Below are 18,761 nucleotides of genomic sequence, written 5' to 3'. Positions count from 1 at the left end.
ATGAGGTTGTATTATTAATTATTATTTATAGTAGTGGCAGTATCATTAATAGACTAAAATGGTCAGAAGTGAATGTAACTGTGTTACTAGGTAATTTAGACGTATAGACTCTCCTCTCTGTGTGTGATATGAGCTGAGTGTTATCACACCACTGCAGTGCCACTCCAGAGGAATTAGAGCAGTTCCTAGAAGTGTCGGCCACTCGGCTCCAGCTGTGCAGCGCTGACCCGCTTTCCTCCCACTGTTACAGAACACTGACCCAGTTGTGAGCCACTGTAGAGCGAGTATCTCTCTCTCTCTATCTCTCTCTCTCTCTGGCAGGTGAGCGGATTATTGTCTAGGCCAGGCACTGACACCTGTCTCACTGCTCGGAAGGTCTAATCCCTCAGAAAGTCCGTCTCAGCAACAAACTGAGCCAATTTGTTCTCACAAACACCGACGCTGAGCCCACGATGTAAACACTCTCACTTTCTGCACAGCAAACAGGCGCAAATCACACACTCTGCTCAGAAGGTTTACACCTTTATTCTGTTTATCCACTTTAGGCTGCATTGAAAAATATGAAAAATCTATACTAATAACTGCTAACAACAACAACAACAGTAAGAATAGTAATAATAATTATTATTATTATCAATCAGATACACTGCATCCAACAACTATTTACTTCAATTCATTTACAATACCTGTAAATTACATCATAACTACATTTTTTAATATAATTTTGTGCAAAAGCTTGAGCACTCCTGCTCAAATTCATGTTGTTGTTGATTGTCTGAGTGTAAATAAGTTATACATCCTCTACAGAGACACACTTATGCACATTTTAATACTCAATTACTGTTTATTCACTGAATTTAACATGTTGGAAAAAACTAACACATCAAATTTGCACATTTATATTTAAGGTTTTATTTTTTTCCCAATGTGTTAAATTCAATAGAAACTGCACTAAACTTTACAGAAATAATGTCATATTCAAATGAGTTCTCTGTAGAAGAATTAGACCAGGAGTGTCCAAAACCTTTGCATACGACTGTGTTTGTTCATATATATGATTTTATTATTTATTTATTCCTCCTGTCTATTTTTTCTGAGCTAAAATACCTTGTTTTGTCAGTCACATTATTACTATTTTATTGTTTTATTTATTTTAAGAAAATGTATAACATTTGGTTACACCTTACTGTAGGGTTCTGTTCATAAGGCTACAACCTACATAAGCTACTCATGATGACTGACATAACCCTACATAACGTTTCTAAATGCTTATAAAGTGTCAGGTTACATTTACCAAGTTTGATCAGCTAAAGCAGCCTTTATGACAGTTGATGTCTATTGGAATAAGCATTTATGAACATTTATGTAGGGTTATGTCAGTTGTCATGATGAGCTTATGTAGGTGTCATGCAGCCTTATGAACAGAGCCCTACATTAAAGGGTAACACTTCACTATCCGAAATAAACACTTCATTACATGTTCATAAATGTTTAAATCATCATTTATTAAGCATTTATATTTTACATAATATTTTACTGAGATCTGTTTTTCAAAATAAAAGTTCTTTAATTCTTCTCTTTTTTATTTTGAAAAAGTGTATTATTTTCAGTAAAATGGCTCATTTCTGGACAGTCAAAATAAAAATGACCTCACTCTAATGATTGTTCCTAAGCATATTTATAAGTAATTTACTGCCCATGTGTTAAAGTGACATGCAAAAAAAATGCTTAATTACATTTAACAGATAATTAAAAAGAAATCAAAATGAAGAAATGAGGATTTTTATTTTGAAAAATATATCTCAATAGAATGACATAGTAGACCATATTAATATCATGTAAAACATGTATACTTTATAATGTTGGCTTAAACATTCATTAACATGTTATGAAGTGTTTATGTAAGATGTCATGAATGTGTTATGTAGACACCCTTCAAATAAAGTGTTATTTAACATTCTTACTGTTCCTTTCATTCCTATTTATAATGCCTTTATTTTATGATCTTCTTTTATCTGCTCCTCTCCTTGTGAAGCACTTTGAGCTGAACTGAAAGGTGCTATATAAATAAAACTGTATTAATTATACATTTATTATCTATTAATGGTGTTAGTGTCGGTCACTCCTCCCGCTCAGTGTGCGTGCTGGTGCGAGTGAAGGTTGTGGGAGCTGAATTTGGGCCAGTAGGTGAATCGGGCCGGGCAGGGTGAGCTGCTCTTTTCCTGCACTGTCACCACACTGCCTAATCTGACAGACTGCTGACTCCAGCTACCCTGCCACACCACCCCCCCACCCCCCGCTTTAATACTGACAGCCACCTCACACAAACTCACCCACAGTCTGTCCCAGAAACACCTCCATCAACAATAACACACCTGATCACTCTCAGCTGTCATTATTAGGCCTGTCACAATTATTACTTAATCAATTAATCACCATGACTTGAAATGATCAGTTATTTCAGCTGACTGCAGTCATTTTCAGCAGTTGGTGGACTTCACTGTCATTTTATGCCACAAACAGTGTGAACTGGGTTTGCTGGGTGGGAAATACCAGTAAATAAATGAAAGCAGTAACTGAGACATCATGGATTCTAACGTCTAACTTGATGCTCATGACGACTGACATAACCCTACATAAACGTTTATAAATGCTTATTCCGACAAGTGTCAGGTTACATTTGTCAAGTTTGATCAGTCAGCTAAAGCAGCCTTTGACAGTTGATGTCTATTATTTAGCATTTATGAACATTTATGTAGGGTTATGTCAGTTGTCATGACGAGCTTATGTAGGTGTCATGTAGCCTTATGAACAGAACAGAGTAACACTTCACTATCTTATATAAACACTTCATTACATGAATGTTTAAATCATCATTTATTAAGCATTTATGTTTTACATAATATTAATATGGACTACTAAGTCATTTTACTGAGATATTTTTTTTTTAATAAAAGTTTTTATTAGTTTTTATTTAGAAAAAGTATATCGCTTGTCGGAAGAAAACCTCGTATCTCCAAAATGGTAACTTTACAGGAGAAGGAAAAAACCTACTTTACTTTTAATGTAAGTCAATGAAACCAGACGTCTTTCCAAGTCATTTTAGTTCGTTTATTTTAGTCCATTCATCATGAGATTTACAATGTAAATGGTAACAGATATTTTCAAATTATGTCTCCATCAACACCTCCATAAACAATAACACACCTGATCACTCTCAGCTGTCATTATTAGGCCTGTCACAATTATTACTTAATCAATTAATCACCATGACTTGAGATGATCAGTTATTTCAGCTGACTGCAGTCATTTTCAGCAGTTGGTGGACTTCACTGTCATTTTATGCCACAAACAGTGTGAACTGGGTTTGCTGGGTGGGACATAACAGTAAATAAATGACAGTAGTAACTGAGACATCATGGATTCTAACATCTAACTTGGTGTCTCTAACATGTTTAGAGGGCAGCAATGAGTAACGTTAATAATTTGTTAGCTAATTCTAACAGTTTTAACATGTGTGCTGCAGAATCAGAGCTTTTTATGTGTATTTTCACTCTAATCAGATTTGCCTAACATAATTCTGTGTGCCTGTAGACACTTGTGTGAGTTTTGGTTAGACAGTACAGTCAGTATTAGCTACTACACTGTTAGTAATAAAGGTTCTGTTCTGGTACATTTTCATTCATCAAGGTACAAACAGTGTAAATGTTCCCTCAAAGGTTCTACAGTGGTCTTCAGGTCTGATTGTGAACCTTAAATAAGTTTTTCCAGGTGAAAAGTTCGTATTTGTACCTTTTCATAACTGAATGTTTTAAACAGAACAGTAAAATTAAAGACTGGAGATGAGATGAAATTTCATAATTCCCCCCCATAATCCAGTGGTTCAGATATCTTTACAGTGGTGGTGATAGGAACCAGGGGTCGCCATGACTACCTGAAATAATATAGACATTTTATTTACTATCCACCAGTGAACCTACACGAGTCTTCTGAGTTTATATGGAATGTAGATGATGGGAAAATGGTGGAAAATCTAAAATAGTATGTTTTCTTTGGGGACTATTTTGCCTCACAGCACCCTGCATATTATGTATCCCCCCACCATGAATGGAGTTTATGTAGTAACTTTCTGTGCGGGAGCTTTTAGAGGTGGACGTCTGGTTCCTATCACCACCACTGTGAACAATTCTGACTCGGTAAGTTTCTCTAGAACAGAGCGTTTCACACCAAACCACTCTGAACCACTCTGAACGACTCTGAACCGCTCTGATTACATCTTAACTGTTTAATTACGCAATTTTGCGAAATCAGTGGAGTTCCCCTTTGACGACGATGTACTAATTTCTCAAACACATCTATGCAGATCATAAAGCTGTTCCGAGTCACTGTGCCGTAGACTGAGGATTTGTACTTTTTCCGGTGACTCAAACAGACTCGCTGCAGGTTTTGCGTTGGTGTTGGGTGCTGAGCTAAGCGCTCTGCGGTGAAAGCTGATATTCCGCTGCCTCCTGCAATCCGCCGGGGTAAATTCTGAGTAAAGTGAACCTCTTTAATGAGCTTGTGTGTGCGTGATGTGGTTGGATTGGCCTATAAAAAGGCTTAGGGGCTGTATTCACATAAACACACAGAGCATTAGGGTTAGGGAGCCTGATAAGCAGGTTAGGAGCTTCTTACACAAAGCACGTGAGGGGCAGCAGAGCCTGTTTCAGCGGCAGCCAGAAAACCAATCAACTCGATCACCCTTCAGCTACTGGAACTCAAACGAAACACAGGAACAGGTTCAGCGGCGTGATCGCGGACTGTAAACGGGTTGTTTTTGCAAGAACAAAACAAATAATTGTTTAATTTGTTTAAATAGGTCAGGGGTGTCCAAACGTGTTCCAAAGAGGGCCAGACTGTGCCTGAGGGCCAAAATATTATTCACATATGATTAAAATATGAAGTTTTCAAAATATCAGCGCACAGAATCAGAGCTTTCTGTGAGCTACCATGTTTCTATCACTGTATAAAAGAAGCTTGAGGTCTCTTCAATTGTTGTTATGCTCACTAAGCACTTATAACAACTAATAAAACTGTTTAAGAGCAACAATAAAACTGTCTAATGTATTAATTATATTCTTATTTAAGTGTTTACTTTTTCAAAAACAATTTGCCAAACAAACTAAACAAAAATCTATACATTTATACATTTTAACTCTGCTAACTGAAAATAGCTAACACTAACTCTGCTAACTGAGCTAACACTAGCCAACTCTGCTAACTGAGCTAACACTAGCTAACTCTGCTAACTGAAAATAGTTAACACTAGCTACCCGTGCTAACTGAAAATAGCTAACACTAACTCTGCTAACTGAGCTAACACTAGCCAACTCTGCTAACTGAGCTAACACTAGCCAACTCTGCTAACTGAAAATAGCTAACACTAGCTACCCGTGCTAACTGAAAATAGCTAACACTAACTCTGCTAACTGAGCTAACACTAGCCAACTCTGCTAACTGAAAATAGCTAACACTAACTCTGCTAACTGAGCTAACACTAGCCAACTCTGCTAACTGAGCTAACACAAGCCAACTCTGCTAACTGAAAATAGCTAACACTAACTCTGCTAACTGAGCTAACACTAGCCAACTCTGCTAACTGAGCTAACACAAGCCAACTCTGCTAACTGAAAATAGCTAACACTAACTCTGCTAACTGAGCTAACACTAGCTAACTCTGCTAACTGAAAATAGCTAACACTAACTCTGCTAACTGAGCTAACACTAGCTAACTCTGCTAACTGAGCTAACACTAGCTCCCCGTGCTAACTGAAAATAGCTAACACTGGCTAACTCTGCTAACTTGCTGTGATATGAAGTCGGTGCTGTGAGACTCGCGGAGCTGCAGCTGCTTTAGTTTCTGTCCTGAATATTTACTGTTCTGCTGTTTTATGTCTGTTGGTATTAAATTCATTACAGTCTTCTGAATATGAGGCTCGTTTGATGTCCACGCGAGCTGATTGGTTGAGAGGCGTTCTAACTGTGCTGTTATTTCACCGTAACATCACAGGTTTTTCACAAACACTGTATCACTCCGCTGAGACGCTGTTGCTAAGCAGCGACTGTGACAGCTGTAGGAGACGCTCAAGACATTTGAACGTTTTTACTTCTTACTTTGCCACAAACAGAAAATGGACACTTTTAAGATCACATTTGACTGACAGCCGATTTGGTCAGACTCTGAAGATGAGACCACACTAAATTCCCAAACGGTCAGTTGGTCTGTGTGGAGCTGGAGAACGAACTGCCGGCTGTGCAGCGAGGGGGCGGAGCTCGTTACTCTGACGTAGCAACAAGCTGCTCGTTAAGGAACTATAATTTGGTGAAGGAACTGCGAACATTAAAACGTATTAAACGCCGCGTTCACGGCCCAGTTTATTAATTTATTACTGTATTTATTTAACTGTTGTATTAAAGCAGTAGAACACTCGAGGAGTGTGTTATCGCCAATAACATCACGGCTGTGATGATCTACGGCGACCAAATCACAGCTGTGATGATATTTCGCAACAACACACTCTCTCTGTGTTCTACTGCTAAAATATCGTCACGCCTTGATTACAGTAATGCCTTATTCACAGGTCTTAGTCAAGGAGCTATGACAGCTGCAACCCGTCCAAAATGCAGCAGCTCGGGTATGAGGACTAAATTTATTAATTAATTTTTAATTATTTTTTTAAAAATTAAGCTGACAGTATTGGTCAAACACAGGTTCCTGACCCCCACTCCCCTATACTGAACTCTGACATTCTCAGGGACTGTTACGCACCCACCACTTTCTGTTATGCACTCATCACTTTAACAGCTCCATAAGCTCAGTCTAATTGCACTACTGTTTATATTTGCACTATTTATACCCACAGACCTTAATCTGTATGTGCCTTATGTCACTTCAGTGTTAATTTCAGGACCTTCTATATTTATATATTTTTATTATTTTTTTATTATTCTATTTTTCTACAATTTTGTTTTAAATGTCTATTTAAAGTCACACATTTCCTATTTACTGTCTATTTAATGTTGTTGCTACACCATGGGGTCTGAGAGTAACGCAGTGTCAATACTCTGTAGGTCCTGTACATGTTGTAGTATTGACAATAAAGCTGACTTAACTTGACTAAAAGAAGGGAGCTTATTACACCCATACTGGCGTCTTTGCATTGGCTGCCTGTTACTTTTAGGGTACATTTTAAAATTTTGGTTATAACCTGTCAGGCGGTGCATGGTGATGGGCCGAGATATATCTCTGAGATATTAGTGCCATATTCCAGCGCTAGGACACTGAGGTCCTCTGGTCAAGGGCTTTTAGTGTCCCTAGAGCAAAGTGAAAACAGAAGACTGTGCTTTTTCAGTATATCCCTGCTGTCGGAACAAAACCTTGTATCTCCATTTTTGACGTGTTTCAGTTTTTGACGCAATTTGAAAATACCTGGTACCCTTTACATTGTGTGTAAAGTTCATGAAGAATGGACCAAAAGAAACGGCCCAGAATCACTTGGAAAAAAGTCTGGTTCCATTACATTAAAAGTAAAGTATGTTTTTTCCTTCTCCTGTAAAGTTGCCATTTTGGAGATACGAGGTTTTGCTCGGACAGCAGTGATGCACTCCAAGGCTCTGGAATTCTCTGCCTTTAGACACTAGAATTACTGAGTCTAAGGAGATGTTTAAAAAAGGCTTAAGACACATCTGTATGCCTGAGCCTTTGAGATTGGACACAGCTGATGTTCTCTGTGCTGTTTGTGGATGAAGCTGTACTGTTTTTGGTTTTATGTTATTTGTTTTATATTGTTTTATTATTTTATTTACTTTATCTTACTGTTGTGAAGCACTTTGTAGCCTGACTTAGAAAAGAGCTATATAAATAAATGTTTATTGTTTATTTGTTCTGCTGTGTAATTAGGGGAATCCTTACTAGTGGGTGGAATTGGACACATCTAAATTGGGGGAGAAAATCTGAATTGAATACAATCCGCCTTGAAGTGTAAAGAAGGCACAGCTGCACTGTTATACATAACAGTATAAACAGTGAAATGCACATGTGATGTCACCTTTTCACAGGTGACGTGTGAAATATGCATCAAAATGAAAAGCAAAACCCCCACTACACTGTTTTCACCTCTTTTTTGCACTTCAAATGTATTTGCCTCATTGAAAATCAGCCAAAACAGTGAGATGCATTGAACACATGAGATTGCATTCAAACAGTAACATGACATAATGGAAAGTTAAAGATCCATTACACTGATTTAACACTGAACTCTACAGAATGACCCATAAACACTTTTCTATCTCTCCATAGGAGTCACTGATCCTCATTGGTGTTCCACATAATAAAGGAAACACCAGAGACATTTTAATGTAAAAAGCCTTTAACAAAACGGCTGCTACAGAGCATCAAACCATGCTGTCAATCATGGAATATCCACTGAAATATGTAATTTAATCCATTTGTGTTCTATTTTTTCACAGTTACCTCAGAATAAAGTCGGTCACACCAGTGAGTTCAGCTAAAAGCTTCATATGAAATCATGAGCTGAATGAGAAAATCTCTGATAACTGAAAGACACAGTGGACTCACCATGAGCTTTTCTTCATAGATCCTCAGAAAACAGGTAAAGGAAGCCAAGTGATGTCATCAGTGTGACTTTTATTTCAAAATAAGAGATTTTTTGTTACGCAGTAACACCAGTGACACGACTCCTGGGGACAACTTTCATTATATATTTTATAATATTTATTTGCCATTTATTTTCTTAATGTCATTTAATTTGTATATTTCATAGTCATGTATAGATTATTGCAGTTACAATTGCAGAAAAATATGTTTTTATCTCAAAATAAGGCCTCAGCCTTCACACATGACTGTGAGGACGAGCTCTTCTGTATGATTGATTTAAAAACCAATACTGTTAAATTGAGGCTCAAGAAGGTGTAATTGTTAAAATAACATTGTTTTATTTTAAAATATAAATAAATTCTAACCCTAACATGTTTTTGAAGTGTAATACATCTGTAAACGCTAGGAACACAATAATGGACATTTCTGTAGAATGACCCTTAAACAGTGGAAAGCAGAATAGTTATGCCTTTATTACATCCTAAAGCGGACTGTATTGAATTCTGACACAGATTCAGCATTTATTTTTTTATTTAAATCTCCATGCGCTCTTTTTTCAGTAAAGAGGTGCAAATCCCTCTCCAAACAGAAGCAACTGGACGACTGAAATCTGTCCGTGGGCCTCATTTGGCCCTGAGGCCAGACTTTGGACAGCCCTGAAATCATAGTATGAAAAAGCTTTAATAGATTAAAGAGAAAAAACAATGTATAGTTTAAATAGATAAAAAGTTTTATTAAGTAAAAAAAGAAATTGCAGGATAAACATGATAACGTGTGCTCAGTAAAAATACAACACAACTGGAATGTGTGCAAATATAGTTTCAAATATAGTTACATTAGCATTAGGCATATCAAACAATTCATAGACAAAATAACGAACAGTTTTAAACATGTACAATTAATCATCGTGTAAAATTCAAAACGTTTTCTTCCACAAATACAGTGCATTGTGTTACATGTCTTAATGAACTGTGGAAGAGAGAGAAATCAGCAAAACTACCCACTCAGTCACAAATATAAACAATAAATCAGTAAAACTCATTCTAATACTCATATATAACTGGTTTCAAATAAACTAAACCTAAATATGGGTTTGTAACAGCGTCTGTGTACAGATTATTGATACAAAATGTAGTACATGTATATTTTTGAAGGGTTTAATGGGGCAGATGAGCCCTTTAAACATGAACATTTGTTTAAAGAGCTCAAATCCCTCACTTTTCCTATCTTAGTATTTTTTATTTTGATATTTGTGTGGTTTTGTGTACCAAAACAGTCATAATTATCACTTACAATTAAACAGGCTGGATTTGTTACTGCGTTTTTAAGACTGATATATGTAAATGAGCTCTGTTCTGATTGGCTGCCCCATTAAAAAAGTAGCCCAGGCTGGAAACACTCCTTATAACTTCAGCGTGAGTGGGCGGGGCTAACTGCTGCTGGCTGAAAAGGCAAATGTGTTGGTTTTTATGACGTCATTAAACAGTGAATTCAAAACTGGCTGTTACAACGAAAGTAAACTTTAACAATGTTTACATACATCAAACTCTTTCATTTAAAAAAGTGTGAAAAATTCCATTTTCCACGATATGAGCCCTTTAATGTATAAGACCAGAGAGACAGTGCGCGGCCGAGGTTCGGTTCAGTTCTGCTCCGCATGTTGCCGTTTAAGCTGGAATGCAGTGGTTTGGTCTGCGTGACATGATGAATCCTCTGAGACACACACAACTGTACGAACCCTCTGTATTTACACACTGACCGTTTACGCACTCCGGAGTGGTCGGGTCCTCACACTCATCCACATCTACAGAAAAACACACATTTTCATTTTCAGCACCTTACGCTTTAAAAATCTGTATGTTGTATCAATAAGAGATAATAATAATGATAATAATGATAATCATCCAAAACTAACTTTATTTTGTTTGAAGTATCTGAGATATAATAATCATTCTGTTCTGATCCTCAATCCAGTATTAGCATCAAAGGTTAACTCTGAACAGCTACACTAGGTGGCGCTCTGTGTCTTTTGCTCTCTAGATGTAAGAAGTCTAGCCATTCACTCACAACTGCACCAACCAGCGGGACAGTTAGCAGAGTTGGCTAACATTAGCTATTTTCACTTAGCAGAGTTAGCTAGCATTGGCTATTTTCACTTAGCAGAGTTAGCTAGCATTAGCTGTTTTCAGTTAACAGAATCAACTATATTAGCAGAGCCAGTGTTAGCTGTTTTCAGTTAGCAGAGTTAGCGAGTGTTAGCTATTTTCAGTGTTAGCTATGTTCAGTGTTAGCTATTTCCAGTTAGCAGAGTTAGGTAGTGTTGCTATTTCCAGTTAGCAGAGTTAGTGAGTGTTAGCTATGTTCAGTGTTAGCTATTTTCAGTTAGCAGTTAGCGAGTGTTAGCTATTGTCAGTGTTAGCTATGTTCAGTGTTCGCTATGTTCAGTGTTCGCTATGTTCAGTGTTCGCTATGTTCAGTGTTCGCTATGTTCAGTGTTCGCTATGTTCAGTGTTCGCTATTTCCAGTTAGCAGAGTTAGCGAGTGTTAGCTATGTTCAGTGTTAGCTATTTCCAGTTAGCAGAGTTAGCGAGTGTTAGCTATGTTCAGTGTTAGCTATTTTCAGTTAGCAGAGTTAGCGAGTGTTAGCTATTTTCAGTGTTAGCTATGTTCAGTTAGCAGAGTTAGCGAGAGTTAGCTATTGTCAGTGTTAGCTATTGTCAGTGTTAGCTATGTTCAGTGTTAGCTATTTCCAGTTAGCAGAGTTAGCGAGTGTTAGCTATGTTCAGTGTTAGCTATTTTCAGTTAGCAGAGTTAGCGAGTGTTAGCTATTTTCAGTGTTAGCTATTTTCAGTGTTAGCTATATTCAGTTAGCAGAGTTAGCAAGTGTTAGCTATTTTCAGTGTTAGCTATTTTCAGTTAGCAGAGTTAGCAAGTGTTAGCTATTTTCAGTGTTAGCTATTTTCAGTGTTAGCTATATTCAGTGTTAGCTATATTCAGTTAGCAGAGTTAGCAAGTGTTAGCTATTTTCAGTGTTAGCTATTTTCAGTGTTAGCTATGTTCAGTGTTAGCTATGTTCAGTGTTAGCTATGTTCAGTGTTAGCTATTTCCAGTAAACAGAGTTAGGTAGTGTTGCTTTTTCCAGTTAGCAGAGTTAGTGAGTGTTAGCTATGTTCAGTGTTAGCTATTTTCAGTTAGCAGAGTTAGCGAGTGTTAGCTATGTTCAGTGTTAGCTATTTCCAGTTAGCAGAGTTAGCGAGTGTTAGCTATGTTCAGTGTTAGCTATTTTCAGTTAGCAGAGTTAGCGAGTGTTAGCTATGTTCAGTGTTAGCTATTTCCAGTTAGCAGAGTTAGCGAGTGTTCACTATGTTCAGTGTTAGCTATTTCCAGTTAGCAGAGTTAGCGAGTGTTACCAGTTAGCAGTTTAGTTTCAGTTCAGTTGAAATTACAGACAGTAAAAACTGAGTTTGAAGAAAAGGATTCAGAACAAGAGGAGATTGTGTATCATAACCTTGATGATAAATATTTTGTGTCATTTATTTCCTTCGGGGTTCAAAATAACTATTATTACTATTAAATACTACTACTGACTATATGAGCAACATTTAATAATTATATTACAGTGAAATTGTATGACATGGAAAAATGCTGTGATGAGATTTTATACGGAATATGGACAGTTGTACCTAGACAGGACATGGAGCTGATGTCCAGCTGATACCCATCATAACAGTCACAGGTGTAACCCTCCCCGACACGGACGCAGCGGCCGTTCTCACAGCCCTGCAGTATCCCACACTCATCCTCCATCAGCCCTCCGAACGGCTCATACTGCCCTGAAACACACACACACACACACACACACACACACACACACACACACTGAAACACCTGCTCTCAACCTCTTCATCACTTAATCAATTAAAAAAGAAATAAATATAATTCCTGCGGAACTTAATAAATGCCCAAAAATAAAAAATAAACTTTATTTCACCATCATCACACTTAATAAAAGTAAAATAATCTAAATTTTGAATTTGTGGTCTCTGAATGTAATATGCTAAAATAATTATATCTATTATTAAAAACTGAATTAATTGAAAATATTAATATAACTTTGAGTTTGAGTGAATTCTTAATATTTGCTAAAAATAAAGAAGTAAAATAAAAGTCTGCATGTTTGCTGGTTGTACGTACTTTCGTAGACTCTGTGTGGCCTCTCTCCTCCTGCTCGTGTGTCCGTGAAAGGCGGGAATGGGGCTCTCCATGGCCCCTCCCCCTCTGTGTTCTCAGGTAGGGGGGCCAGGCTCAGAGGGCGTCCCTCGGGGAGAGGGGGGCGGGGCCGAGTACCAAACGCTCGCTCGCTTCGAGGGTCTGGGACCCCATACTGAGGAACCGGCGCTGCATCATAGTCGTCCTCCCCATAATAACGAACAGGACTGGAAAGAAACTCACATCGTTACAGCACCCACAGCACTACAGCACCTACAGCACCTACAGCACCTACAGCACTATAGCACCTACAGCACCTACAGCACTACAGCACTTACAGCACCTACAGCACCTACAGCACTTACAGCACCTATAGCACCTACAGCACTATAGCACCTACAGCACTATAGCACCTACAGCACTACAGCACTTACAGCACCTACAGCACTACAGCACTTACAGCACCTATAGCACCTACAGCACCCACAGCACCTATAGCACCTACAGCACTACAGCACCTACAGCACCTACAGCACTTACAGCACCTACAGCACCTACAGCACTACAGCACCTACAGCACCCACAGCACCTACAGCACCCACAGCACCTACAGCACCTACAGCACCTACAGCACTACAGCACCTACAGCACTACAGCACCTACAGCACCTACAGCACTACAGCACCTACAGCACTACAGCACTACAGCACTACAGCACCTACAGCACTACAGCACTACAGCACCTACAGCACCTACAGCACTACAGCACCACAGCTCCTACAGCACTACAGCACCTACAGCACCTACAGCACTACAGCACTACAGCACCTACAGCACTACAGCACCTACAGCACTACAGCACCTACAGCACTACAGCACTACATCACCTACAGCACTACAGCACCACAGCTCCTACAGCACTACAGCACCACAGCTCCTACAGCACCTACAGCACTACAGCACCTACAGCACCTACAGCACTACAGCACCTACAGCACTACAGCACCTACAGCACTACATCACCTACAGCACTACAGCACCACAGCACCTACAGCACTACAGCACTACAGCACCTACAGCACTACAGCACCTACAGCACCTACAGCTCCTACAGCACCTACAGCACCTACAGCTCCTACAGCTCCTACAGCTCCTACAGCACCTACAGCACTACAGCACTACAGCTCCTACAGCTCCTACAGCACCTACAGCACCTACAGCACTACAGCACTAACAGCACCTACAGCACTAACAGCACCTACAGCACTACAGAATAAAAAACAGTTAGTCATACTGTTTGAGAAGAGTCTCAATATTTGATAAGTACTAAGTAAAAGTTAGAGGGATATTATTATAATGGGAATGATCTAACGGGGGGTGGTGGGGGGGCGGCTAATGTTACTTGAGTATATTTTTGTAGCAGCTGATAAAAGTGATTTTCACTGTTTGATAAACTAAAAGTTGGTACAGCGCAGGGGTCGGCTACATGGGGCTCTGGGGCTGCATGCGGCTCTTTTACTGCCCTGTTGTGGCTCCACAGCAGAATCAGATTAGTAGGTAAAAATAAAATAATCCTCCTTTACAGTAAAATAAAGCTCTGCTGATCGTTCAACACAGTTTAACTATAAATGATCTTAAATGCTGTAGAATTCACCCTTTAACCCTGAAGATCAGCGCAGACTGCTGGTCACCATAGCAACACAGACAACAATCTCACCGAGTTAGTAGCTAAAGAAATGGCAAAGAGAGAGATTTAAGATGAACATCGATAATTTAGAGACGAATAAGTTATTTGTGTTTATAATCCCTCCAGCTGGTTTCCTGATACGTTTAATCTGCAGCGAGAAACTGACAAACACTAAAAAGTCATGAGGCTGAAGTCGCTTCTCATTCACCACCTTCTTGTTCAAATTTTCCTGTTCCACCTTAAATGGTGCAGCGGTTACATTCTGGCACCTCAGGCACCATTTAAGGTGGAACAGGGAAAATTCGAACAAGAAGCTGGTGAATGAGAAGCTTCATAAAAAAAATCAAACGTTGAGAGACGTTTACAAGAGACTGTTCTACTTTTGAGGAAAAGTTTCCTGCTGGAGATGTGAGAAAAGCAGCTACAGCTGAGCTAAAGCTTAAAGCAGAGAAAAGTAAGTCTGTGTTTTCATTTATATTATATATATTTTACTTTATACTAGGACATTTACACACACTGAGACATATTTACAGCCAAGATGGTAAAATGGACATAAAGTGTTGCGGCTCCCAAAGTGGTTTGATTTTTGTTGAAAGGACAAAATGGCTCTTTTTAACATTTGGGTTGCGACTCCTGGTGTAGACGGATATTATGTGTCGTGTAATCTAACAATGAAGCAGTGAAATTGATGAGATATGTTTGTTTATTTGAGCTCAAGCTGTTAAAACTTCTCCTCTGGCTTTGCGAACACTTGTAAAATTGAAAAGTAGCCACTACAGTAGAAAAACGTGGAATGCAATGCACATATGGCATCACTTTTCCACAGGTGACGTGCAGAATACATGCCAGAATGAAAAGCAAAACGTCTGTTACACTGTTTTCACTTCACTAGACTCCTTTTTGTGTGTATTTGCCTCACTGAAATGCAACCAAACCAGTGAAATGCAGTGCACACACGTTCGATTGCATTTGAACAGTAACGTGGAAAATTGTGACACAATGAGAAGCTAAAGATCCATTACACTGATTTAGAAGAGCACCAGGATGGAAACTAGAACGATATACTGATGTGTGGACGGCTATTTTGGAATTTCCATCCTCCCAATCAGGCCTAATGCTCGACTTTTACTCTTAGACATGTTATTCATGAATTACTGGGTAACTAAATGTGTAATTTATGCATTTATGTGAGTGAGGAACTGAACTGTGGATCCATATTCAGACCCTTAAAAGTTTTAGCAGTTATGACTGGATATTACAGAATTTCTAGATTCGTACCCCAGTCCAGGTGGTGTGTAAGGTGGGTACAAGCCGGGCGTTCGTCCTCTCAGTCCGGACCTCTGGCCGGTCCCTCCCATTGGACTGTAGTCATCGTAATCAGTCTGGGTGTAGTCAGATCGGCCCGGAACGGTTTCAGAGTACACAGAGCCGCCATATGGTGGGCTGTAGCCCCCTCCTCTCCCGGGCACCATAGCAAAGCGTTCAGCGTAGCGTGGGGAGTTGGGAGGAGGACCCAGTGAACTACACAGATCCTCATATGCCTCTGAACAGAGCAGGAAGGAGAGTTCAGTAGCATTAACACAAACTGTACAAACACCTACCTTGTGCTTCCACTAACTGGCCACTTTATTAGAAACACCCACCTTGTGCTTCCTCTAACTGGCCACTTTATTAGAAACACCCACCTTACAGGTCCACTATGTAGGTGTACAGTTACAGACTGTAGTCCATCTGCTGCTGCACAGTTCATCAGCCTCCTCTACTCCAATTATCATTGGTCAGTTTCTGACCACAGGGCCACTGTTGTCCAGATATTTTTGCGTGGTGGTCCATCCTCAGCACAGCAATGACACTGACATGGTACTGTGTGTAGTGCTGTGTATCAGACACAGCAGTGTTGCTGAGGGTTCTTACACACGTCATTAACACTGCTAGGTTGAGAGCGGACCACCACCCAAAAGCATCCAGCCAAGAGCGTCTCTGTGGTCAGAAACCAAATCACCATTCATGAAGGACTAGTCCAGGGGTGCACAACTCTGGTCCTGGAGGGCCGATGTCCAGCACAGTTTGGAGGTTTCCCTACTCACACACACCCACTAAACCTGCCAATTAACAGATAAATGCAATGAGGTGTGTCTTAGTAGGTAAATCACCAAACTGTGCTGGACACCGGCCCTCTAGAACCGGAGTTGTGCATCCCTGGACTAGAGGATGGCTAACACAAACCTCAACAGATGAGCTACAGTCTTTAAACGTACGTTAGCAATGTGGAGCTACAAGTTAAGTGGTCTTTATTGTCAGTCGTCAATATTGTTCACCCCCGTTAAAGTCGTGGTGCTTTATTATCCAGCTGTTGTTGGCCACAGCTACACTGTACCAAAGCAGAGTTTTCTCTAAACCTCAGCTTACGTCTAACTCTCACAGGAATCAGCACGTCTGCCTGCCAGGTTTTACGGCACACATACCCCTCCCCCTTCCCTTCACAATAAGGCCCAATCCCATTTCACCCCTCGCCCCTACCACTTAGCCCTTACCCCTCTGTTTTGCGCATTCATGCTTAAGCCCATTTCACACCAGATGTGACACGTCGTGCATGTTAATCTGGAACCACTCCACGGCGCTTGGTATCTCACACCAGGCGCCTCACCCACGCATTGTGAATCAAGAGCGGTAGCTGTTTGTGTTGCGTTTTCATGGAATATAAACGTCGGTACTGTCCGTTTATTACGCATAAAAACTCTATGTAGATGACATAAAGAGATCAACAATAAAATCTTGACTAGCTGCCTTGACCGTTGCTGGCTTTCTCACCAGGTGATGTAGCTCTATATGAAGAGGAGGAGACTACCTTGTGCTTCCACTCACTGGCCACTTTATTGGAAACGCCCACCTTGTTCTTTCTCTAACTGGCCACTTTATTAGAAACACCCACCTTGTGTGTCCTCTAACTGGCCACTTTATTAGAAACACCCACCTTATAGGCCCACTATGTAGGTGTAGTTACAGGCTGTGGTTCATTTGCTGCTGCACAGTTTGCCAGCCTCCTCTACTCCATTTATCATTAGTCAGTTTCTGACCACAGGGCCACTGTTGTCCAGATATTTTTTGGGTGGCTTTCTCTATGTAGCTCTATATGAAGAGGAGGAGACGCCTGTGTGTTCACAACATTAACCTGCTCAAGGGATTTCAGTCAAGCTGTCAAAGAGTTAAAACGCTTCATGCGTGTGTTACTGCCACGGTGCCGCGTGATACGAGCAGCCAGTGTGAAAGGTTACACTGATTAATATAGGAGCGCATTGCGTGCGCCACTGCACGGCGCAGTTACCGCGTCTGGTGTGAAATGGGCTTTAGGAGTAGGGTGTCCTGATTCTTGTTGAGATAGAGGGGGAGGGTGAAGTGTTGGGGCTACATGACCCTCTAAACAGAGGTTTTTCAGAGACTCCAAACAGAGAGTTATGAGAAAAAAAGAAAAACCAGCAAGATGGAGAACAAGAGACCACAGAAACACACAAATGTGAAAATTTTCTACGTTAAAAATTCTGATAACCATTGTTTTATCTTAGTTTAATGTTGATTCAGTGTATTATGGTCCTTTTCTTCATAACAAGCATAAAAAAACGCTAGTAGTGCTGACGTCTCAGTAGCTAAATTTCCCGTTCCACCTTAAATGACGCAGCAGTTACATTCTGGCGCCTCAGCCATCTGAACTGCAGTACAAGAAGTGGATATCTGACTTCAGCTTCATATCACTGAAGAATTAGGGGTGGTGATAATAAATAATTGCCCCCCTCTTTGAAGGCATATGATGCCCTAAATGTAACTAAAGCCCAGCAGTGAGGAGCTGAACTTTACCCTCCTCTGCTGTCACTGCAGACTGGCAGGGTCGCCTACAGAGCAGCGCTGGTAGCTGTTAATGAAGTGATGCTCTTTTTATTTGAGGGTCCCATTTCAGAGGGAAGATTTCAACCACTACCCTGTAAGTCAGCTCCAAGGAGCAAGGAGACACTCGAAAACAAGGGGTAGGGGTAAAAATGAGAAATGGGACTGGGCCAAAGAGTCCTTAGCAGAAAAACCTAGAAATAAAAGCTGAAGAACTAACAACCTGAAACTAACAGTGCCAAAAACATTCCTCCAACATGCCATATCATAATGTTGGAATGAAATATGGTTCTGGAAGGGAGGGGTTTCTGATAAAGTGGACATGGTTTG

At 40.0% G+C, this 18,761-nt stretch overlaps 1 protein-coding gene across 1 annotated transcript in view; it reads right to left on the bottom strand.

Annotated features, from left to right (window-relative positions):
* Positions 1 to 9,381: 9,381 nt before the first annotated feature.
* The window catches only part of LOC118817851 (latent-transforming growth factor beta-binding protein 4-like), a 236,274-nt gene continuing 226,894 nt past the window's right edge, over positions 9,382 to 18,761 (bottom strand). Inside the window, exons 36-39 of the mRNA XM_036584808.1 lie at positions 15,831 to 16,095; positions 12,851 to 13,092; positions 12,340 to 12,489; positions 9,382 to 10,460 (exon numbers count right to left, since the gene is read on the bottom strand). Coding sequence (XP_036440701.1) covers positions 10,324 to 10,460; positions 12,340 to 12,489; positions 12,851 to 13,092; positions 15,831 to 16,095 — 794 coding nt within the window. The 3' untranslated portion in view covers positions 9,382 to 10,323. The remainder of the gene's footprint in view (positions 10,461 to 12,339; positions 12,490 to 12,850; positions 13,093 to 15,830; positions 16,096 to 18,761) is intronic.

Source organism: Colossoma macropomum, unplaced genomic scaffold (assembly GCF_904425465.1).
Source record: "Colossoma macropomum unplaced genomic scaffold, Colossoma_macropomum, whole genome shotgun sequence".
NCBI classification, from domain to species: domain Eukaryota; kingdom Metazoa; phylum Chordata; class Actinopteri; order Characiformes; family Serrasalmidae; genus Colossoma; species Colossoma macropomum.
Note: the sequence above shows the minus strand (reverse complement) of the source record. Positions and strands in the feature narration are given on the sequence as shown.